Raw genomic sequence first — 9,331 nt, 5'->3', positions numbered from 1 at the left:
GTAATTCTCTGCACTGGTCATTTGCTTTCTGGTGAGATTTTGTATTCCTACATTTACAACATAGATCAGTATTTGTAAAGATGAGAGGTTGTTTAAAATTGCTGAAGTACCCCGACTGGAGAAAAATGGGATGAAAGGTGGATGTGGTGGTATGTGGATAATTGATGGGTGGAACTAATGCGGTAGTAACAGGAAGATTAGAAAACAGAATGAATGACACCAGGGAAACCCATTAACTGCTAAGAAACAAGGCCAATAATGAAACAAAGGAGCAAATGCCTGGGGAACAAATTTGTTTGGAGACCAAATATATTCAAACAAATATAGAGCATTTTTTTCCCATAGATGAATGAAATAATCCATCAAAATTAATGAAAAGCAGAATAAGCAGTTCAATTAGGACATAGCTGCAGGTCAATAATAAACTCAGTAAAACTCACTGCTTCAATATTGCTCTGTTATACTTTCCACAATACTATCAATGGCTAAAATAAGAGCTCAGCAGCAAACTAACACATGTAATATCTTTAGATCTGCCTGAAGGTTTCAGTAATAGGACATATGTGACTGTTAGAAGTGGTAACTAACTTATGTTCACTCCGAGCATTGAATAAGATGGTGCATTTTAGCCACAGTCAACAAAAGCATGCTGCAATCCACAGCAAACTATTTGATTATCTTCCTTGATCAATACAACAGTTTTGCTCTGAGATGTCAGGCAAATATTTGATTTCACATTAAAAAAATGAAGGGTTAATGTGACCCAAGCATAATTATTTTATCTCTCCTAATACAATAACCTATTTATATATTTTGTCAATTCAGTTTAAGAGAATAATAGCATATAACATGTTAGTTTAATGCATTTATTAAAACCTATATAAGGGCTGGCAGAAGTAGCAAGCAGAATATTTAACTGAATTAAGTAATGAGAGTAGTTTTCTACTCAGCTAATCTTTGGGTGGGGAGGGTGAATGGCAAGGGTGGTTGGTACATCATGGAAAAGCGCTGGAGGACACAAAGTGCTGGAGTAACAGCGGGTCAGGCAGTATCTCTGGAGAACATAAACATGTGATGTTTTGGGTCGGGACCCTTCTTCAGACCCGTCTGAGTCTGTGGAAGGGTGCTGACCTGAAAGGTCACCTATTCATGTTCCACTCAGCCTTACCTGCTGAGTTACTCCAGCACTTTGTGTCCTTTTGTGTAAACCAGTTGTGTCAACCTTTTTTCTTCACAGATTAAAGCCGTTTGATTGTGGTGGGAGGAGGAAGATACAGAGTTTTGCTGGAAAAAAACATATCAGCTCATCCATTCTAACAATACTGCTATAAAGAGCATATATCTGTAGGGTTGAGTCCTTTTCACTTCTTTTTAGAGAAAGTTTAGCCTGAAGGTTTGGATCTAACAAAATGAGAGGCAAGCAGAATTTACTAGTCCCCCTCTGGAGATTCATCAGCTGCCTAACCCGCCCAGATTAAATCAAAAGTGCATTTCATGGGTAATGGGGACTGGATTACAAAAATAAACTATTAGTTTAATACTCTCACTGTCATAGGAAGAAGACAGGACTAAAGGCAGAAGGCAGGGTTGTGGGTGGTAGATTAGGTAGGATAAAAAATTCCAGTTAAAGGAGATGGAGTCAGAGCTGAAAATGAAAATATTTGACATCTATAATGGAAACATTTTCAAGGCCCATAGAAAATAATGCATTTTTATATTTTGGATGACTTTATTGATAATTCCTTGTGGCTGCAAGAGAATATTTAGTACTGGATTCAGAAATATCATGTTAAGAGTAAACTTTGGGAATGGAAACTATGTTATCTCAGAGAGGAAGGAAAGACTTGTTATCATGATCTGCCTAGAAAACTGCAGTACCTACAAAAACAGATATGTCAAATTTTCATAAATTAATTTAGAAAAACTATATATGAATAGTTCCTTTGGATATCCTGCAGTACATATTAAATATTTCATATATAAGAAAGTATGAAGAGATAAATAACAGTGCTTTCATATCTTTTGTATAAAGGATGACTCTTAAAAAACAATGATATTGATTGTCAGCAGTTTAGATTTTTTTTTAATCACAAGATCAAGGCCAAATATTCTGCAATAGCAAATGCACTGTAAGAAATTAGTCACTGTCAGCAATTCTAAAGGAAAAATTAAAGAATTTCAATTGTTAATTATTTGTTAACATTTTAGTTCCTAGCATTGGTTGGGCAGATAAATCAAACACATATTCATTAATTTGAATAATTTCCTTCATCATCCCAAGTCCTGCTGCATGCCCTATTTTCTTTTTTTTGGAAAAAGAGTAAAGAAATATACATAAGTTAGTGCATAGCTGAAGCTTTCTCAGTCTGTTCATAGAATATTTAAATTGCCATGGATGAATAGTAATATGCATGATAGAGCAAAATAAAAATGTGGTGCTGTAAAATGGATGAGCATACAGATGTCAACTTCACTACATCGGCAAGACCAAGCGTAGGCTTGACGCCCGTTTCGCTCAACAACTCCGCTCAGTTCGTCTCAACCAACCTGATCTCCCGGTGGCTCAGGACTTCAACTCTCCCTCCCATTTTCAATCTGACCTTTCTGTCTTGGGCCTCCTCCGTTGTCAGAGTGAGGCCCAGCACAAATTGGAGGAACAGCACCTCATATTTCGCTTGGGCAGTTTACACCCCAGCGGTATGAACATTGACTTCTCTAACTTCAGGTAGTCTCTGCTTCCCCTCTCTATCCCCTCCCACTTCCCAGTTCTCCCACTAGTCTTCCTGTCTCTGACTACATCCTATCTTTGCCCCACCCTGACATCAGTCTGAAGAAGGGTCTCGACCCGAAACGTTACCCATTCCTTCTCTCCCGAGATGGAGTAACTGCTGAGTTACTCCAGCATTTTGTGTCTATCTTCGATTCAAAACCAGCATCTGCAGTTTTATTTCCTATAAAACTATTACTGTTAGTTAAGCTGATACTTATGTGCAAATATTGTAGCAAACTCGGGCAAGGGATGATAATTAGCAGCAAATACAAAAGTTATCGATGGGCATGTGCCACACTGAAGATAGTTTTCTGAAATGACTATTTCTCAGTTTGGCTTTGCAATTGTTTGATGTTCCTGTAAGGATACGGCAGAAACTCAGATGCGAAAGCTAAATCTCATAATTTCAATTGTAAATACAGTTTCAATAGTGTAACAGGTGTTAATTACTCTCTGCAGACTTTCAGAGGCTGAGTTACTGCACCAAAACCCTCAATGGTGCATTAAATGCTAGCAAGCTAGGATAAATTATAAGGCAAGTGTCATCCTCAGCCCTTTTGCTATTAATTTTACAATACTTTGATATTTGTAAAGGAGATACAACCACTTGCCTTCTTCACTCAGATCCCAGAGTGCCTGCAAGTGGCTTCACACCCTCTCCAATTTACATTCCTGAAAAAATTACTGTCAACGTTCCATGGGCAGCTACAAATTTAAGTAACAGCTGATGAGTACCTGCAGGAATTTTAGATCATTATGTCTTTTTGCCCAATATACAACATATTTCACATACTAAGAGCTCGACTTCAGGCAAGATGATTAGATACTTGATATGAATGTGTAAAATGTAAATTTCTCAAACCAAGCCAGTTGTGGTAGAAATATATCAAAATCTCCTTATTGCTCACACAAAAGAAAAGAAATTTGCAACTCACCAAGCATAGACTATATAGACTATTATATTAACATAAAGACAATGAAAAGCTAAATAAGAACCAAGCCAGCAGTTCATTCAGACGGAATCTGGATGAGTTTGATTTAGCCTTCAATTTGCCTGTTATCCCTGTACACTTTTGAAGAAATAATTTCAAACACTGCTTAAAATTAGGAGATTTATCCCAAGGAGCATGTGAAAACCAACTTAAAAGGTGCCTATTTATAATTATTAAAAATGACTCAATGGATCTATTCATCTGAAAATCCTGCAGCAGAGATAGTCAAATGTGCCTTACTTCTACCAAAGCAAAACACAGAACTGGTATAAAACCCAAAAAACAAAAATGGCTTGTGTATTTTTTCCAAGTACAGGAACGAATACAATGGGAGGTGCAATCAGCAGCTTTGTTTTACGTGGTTTAGTGCAGGTGGCTTTCCCAGTCCATTAAACAGAAATGTTGGACAGAAGGTCAGTCAAGAATTCTCAGCGCAAAAACACAGGTAGTGCTGATGCAAAAAAATATAATCAGAACACTGTCATTACATAGAAAAATTAATCCTTTCTTTATACATTTATACAGTGGTTAAAAAAGATACAAGACTAAAGGGTAATCTAAGCAACTGTCTCCCTCAGGCCATCTTCTAATTTCTTTGGAAGCAGCTCTTTCTTTTCCTCTGTGCTGACTAAGGAGTTTCGGCAGTTTGTTGCGTCCAAGTAGAGTTTTGCATAAACAGGATTTGAGTAATTTGTTGGCTGTCAAATAAAGAAAGGACAAAAGGTCAGTCATTGAATTTTAAATATCACCAGATCCTTAGACCACTGCAAATGAGATTCTGCATGTGCAAAACTCGCAGAATAATGCTAAATTAGCATTTGTTGCTGTTACAAAGATATTGTGTTTGTTATTCATTAAAACTGAAATTTTGATGCCTGCAGCAACAACAACATGAGGACTATGACATGATGGTATTAGAACCAATTTAATATTGTGCTTATATGTTTACATTTTCATCAATCTTTCATGGGATTTTAATATCTCTATCCTCAGTCATATTCAACCTCATTAAATGCACAAACTGCGATTTCTACAGATGAAACTATCTTCACCTATAAAATGCACCGTGCAAAATTAATATAAGGTTTAACAACAAAGATAAATTTAAATTATCCTCAATGAAGAGAAACCAAATTGTTCTGAGCTAAAATCGGCAACATACTTTTTTCGTGGAATATCTACTGAGCAGAATTGCTGACCTTTTTGTTGTAAGCGGATGTCAAGAAAATGATGACAATTGGATTTGTTCCAAGCAATGTATCTTATAAGGACACATAGGAAACTGCAAATGCTAGAACCTTGAGCAAAACACAAAATGCTGGAGGAACTCAGCAAAACGGGCAGCATGTGGGGAGAGAATGGACAAGCAATGTTGCGGGTTGGGATTCTTCTTCAGACTGACGGTAGAAGGGAGTAGTAAGCGGCAAAAGAGAGATTGGGGTTGGGCAAAGCCTGCTAAGTGCTACATTTTGCACGGTGCCATTTAGAACTGAGATGAGGAAAAACTTTTTCAGTCAGAGAGTTGTGAATCTGTGGAATTCTCTGCCTCATAAGGTAGTGGAGGCCAATTCTCTGAATGCATTCAAGAGAGAGCTAGATAGAGCTCTTAAGGATAGCGGAGTCAGGGGCTATGGGGAGAAAGCAGGAGCGGGGTACTGATTGAGAATGATCAGCCATGATCACATTGAATGGCGGTGCTGGCTCGAAGGGCCGAATGGCCTCCTCCTGCACCTATTGTCTATTGTCTAAGTGATAGGTGGACACAAGTGATCATATGCTCATGATTAGTCTATTCACGTATCGATTGATGTTATATTTCTCCATAAGTGTAAAAAAGTGTATTAATGTCCAAGTTTCTACATGCAACAGTGGCCTTTCTGAGTAGAAAGTATTCAGCCTTGTTCCTGGGCCTGATGGAGTAACAGAATTTGGAGTAGCTCTTTGACATAGTTTGCAAGACCAGCATAAGTGCTACAAATTCATTGCTAAATTTGAAATACACATTCATGTTAACAAAAAAAACAGTGAGCTCTAAGTGAAGCTATCGATTCACTGTGAGTCTGTTTTATGTTGCTGGAGTAGAACATTTTACTCTCATGGAATCAAATGATTTTTCCATAATACATCAGTAGACTTCCTGTTATGCTCAAATAAATTCTTGTCCTGTTGTTGGTACATATGTCAATTAAAAACTTAACTTGACTCTTGACTTTCATAACAAAGCCAATAAATAATTTCATTTTTCCAATTACTTCCTCTGAATTGGCATAAACATTCCATCCCAGGTCAGTATCCTTGTGAAAAGACCTTGCGAACTGCATCACTAAAATCCTATGAAATGGACCGGGATAAGAAAGTGTGTGGAAGGTGACCCATATCTGAATCATAGACCATGATCGCAGGCACAGATGCTTGAAAATGAAATTAATATACCAAAGAAATTAATCACAAAATGCTGGAGTAACTCAGCAGGTTAGGCAGCATCCTGGAGAGAGGGAATGGGTGATGTTTCGGGTCGAGTCCCTTCTTCAGACACAGTCTGAAGAGAGGCCTCGACCCGAAACGTCACCCATTCCCTCTCTCCTACATGCTGCCTGACCTGCTAAGTTACTCCAGCATTTTGTGATACCTTTGATTTGTACCAGCATCTGTAGTTATTTTCTTACACAAAGAAATTAATCAGATCACTTTCAGGGTTTTATATCTGTGGTACATGATCTCTATTTTATTCGAACAATTCATCGCAAACATTAATACTTTGTGACAATTAATTTATTGGGAAATAGTTTATTTGAATTAGTGATGACTTTTGGCTATATTAGTATATTACCAATACATCAGGATTTTTGTTTTTTTAATTTAATAAATGTTACAGTAAAATAATTGAAGTTTTTCAAGGAAAATACTTTTCTAATGCATAAAAATACACACCTTTTCTGGATCTAATGTAAAATCTGGATCTAACAAGCCTTCAGCATTTTCATGACTACGGTCAACTTCATACATGTTGTATGTTGGATTTCCAATTTCCACATTCATGCCTCCATTTGACAGTGGATGCCTTCGGACTGTTTTCACACTAAAAGGAGATTTCAAAACAGAAAGCTGTGTGAAAATACTTTTAAGTCCCAGTAGAAATCCATCAATTGAACTTTTCTCCTAGGTTTATTGGACCAAGTATAGAAATAATAGTCTGATATCTGTCCGTTATGACATTATACTGAGGTTAGAGTATTCATTGCCAACAAATTTTATATGAGATCATGCTGATGTATTGTCTGCTTTCTACTTTGGACAGTCAAGGTAGAGCAATCACTAACAGACTGGATTAGATACAAGTTAACAATATCTCTTCTGTCACAAAAACATATCGTGGCACCAACCTCTTTTGATTACAGTTTACTTCACCGGTGTGACAGTTCTCCATTTCCTGAACCTAGATTTTGATCTTTTTGTTGATATTATGAATTTAATGCCACAATATGATGTGCTGGGAACATTTTCTATCATACTAGAGGTAGACCGAAACAGTGCAAATTAAGTTTTACTTCAGTGCTGAAGGCAAGCAGTGAAACCTTTTATTACTCATTATAATTTTATAGCTAGATTAGTGTTAAAATCACTGACCGTTGCCTTCTTTTGCAAATGATTATTCCAACAATGATTGCAAGAATCAAAAGGGCCAAGATAACAACTGGAATAATAAAAGTGATGTTTCCTGTCAAAGAAGAAAAAATATATATAACACAATTTGCTAGATCGTTTTCATCAGATGTAAATGCTCAAGAACATGTTCTTAACTTGGCCAAACTGAATAAATACATGTTAGGCTGGCCATTGGATTTAAATTATTGGCATTGTGGCCTTTATTGTACAAAATGAGATACACAAGTAGAAAAAGATTAAGTGATCTTTTTTTTGTTTGGGCACACAAAAAAAATTCCGTTTTATTCAGAACAATGACTTCATGTGAAATTTAATATAGGTGAAAGATGGTTTGGGCACATCAGGTTATGCTTCTTGCTGGCATGTTTGAGTTTTTTCAAATGTCAGACACCCATTAAATGAAGTGACCAAATGTATAAGCCCATTTCCACTTACAACCAACATAAATTGGAACTCAAAAGTTGCAGCCTATGAAAATTGTGGAATAGCCTCCGTACATACGTAAAAGAAAATTACGAAGCGTTTGTTTTTCTTGCAAATTATAAGTTCTGAATTACTGAATTATAGATTGACTGGTCAACTTCAGAACAGATGGGACGCCATTCAAATAGAATGCTGGTATATGCATGTGTAACAGATAAATAAGACATGCGAGCGCAGAATTTAATGAGGGATGTGTAGGAAAATAACTGTGGATGCTGGTACAAATCGAAGGTATCACAAAATGCTGGAGTAACTCAGCAGGTCAGGCAGCATCTAGGAGAGAGGGAATGGGTGACGTTTCGGGTTAAGACCCTTCTTCATCAGTCTGAAGAAGGGTCTCGAACCAAAACATCACCCATTCCCTCTCTCCTAGATGCTGCCTGACCTGCTGAGTTACTCCAGCATTTTGTGATACTGCACAATTTAATGTGGAAACAGGCCCTTCAGCCCAACTTGCCTCATCTACACTAGTCCCACCTGACTGTATTTGGCCCATATTCCTCTGAACCTGTCCTATCCATGTACTTGTCTAAATGTTTCTTAAAGGTTGCAATGGTACCTGCCTCAACTACCCCCTCCAGCAGCTCATTCCATACACCCACCACCTTTTGCATGAAAAAGTTATCCCTCAGATTGCTATGAAATCTTTTCCCCCCTCACCTTAAACCTACGTTCTTTGGTTTTTAATTCCCCTCCTTTGGGCAAGACGCTCTGTGTGTCTACCCAATCTATTCCTCTCATAATTTTGCACACTGTTATATATTGATTTAATATACTGTTGGTCTAGAAACAAATACAATACATTTGTTGTCCTAAGGATTTAGTGTAAAAACTGGAGAGGCTTAAAGTATACACATAACGGAGAAAAAAGGCTATGAAGCAACTGTGTTGAGGGATGTAATACTTTAAATAACAGATAGAAGCTAAAATTAAATTACATACACTATGGAACAGACCTTAGGAGATGACAAAGAAATTTGAAACAGATATCAGGCAACATTTCTTCTCTCCAAGCATGCTTTGAATAATCTACATGATAAAGTTGAAATCAAAGAATTTTGTGGTAACTTCATACAAGTTGGATGTTGGACACGAAAAGGGACACTATCGATGGACTGACTATGTCATTCTTCACCTTGATGTCTTTTCATTCAGATCAAGCGCAAGGCAGTCTCCTTAATCATTACCAAGACTACTTTTGTAGCATGATAAATACTTACACTATGAGCACCTTCCAATTGAATATTAGAAAAAATATTTTAAAATTGTTTGATGTCAGTTCTCAGTTAATGCAAGGTAATGTGAAAAATACAATAGGATTAGGATAATATGAATTTCTATTACCACACAATTAATTGTTCAGCCACTCATTTGAATCAAATCTCTTTTGTCATTTGGAAGAAAAATGGGGGGTTTAACA

General features: G+C 36.9%; 1 protein-coding gene across 1 annotated transcript in view; it reads right to left on the bottom strand.

The window, feature by feature from the left end:
• Nucleotides 1-2,067: 2,067 nt before the first annotated feature.
• The window catches only part of LOC144595762 (low-density lipoprotein receptor-related protein 1-like), a 1,259,652-nt gene continuing 1,252,388 nt past the window's right edge, over nt 2,068-9,331 (bottom strand). The window contains exons 87-89 of the mRNA XM_078403382.1: nt 7,390-7,480; nt 6,694-6,841; nt 2,068-4,460 (exon numbers count right to left, since the gene is read on the bottom strand). Coding sequence (XP_078259508.1) covers nt 4,320-4,460; nt 6,694-6,841; nt 7,390-7,480 — 380 coding nt within the window. The 3' untranslated portion in view covers nt 2,068-4,319. The remainder of the gene's footprint in view (nt 4,461-6,693; nt 6,842-7,389; nt 7,481-9,331) is intronic.

The sequence above is a fragment of the Rhinoraja longicauda genome, chromosome 8 (assembly GCF_053455715.1).
Source record: "Rhinoraja longicauda isolate Sanriku21f chromosome 8, sRhiLon1.1, whole genome shotgun sequence".
Lineage (NCBI taxonomy): Eukaryota > Metazoa > Chordata > Chondrichthyes > Rajiformes > Arhynchobatidae > Rhinoraja > Rhinoraja longicauda.
Note: the sequence above shows the minus strand (reverse complement) of the source record. Positions and strands in the feature narration are given on the sequence as shown.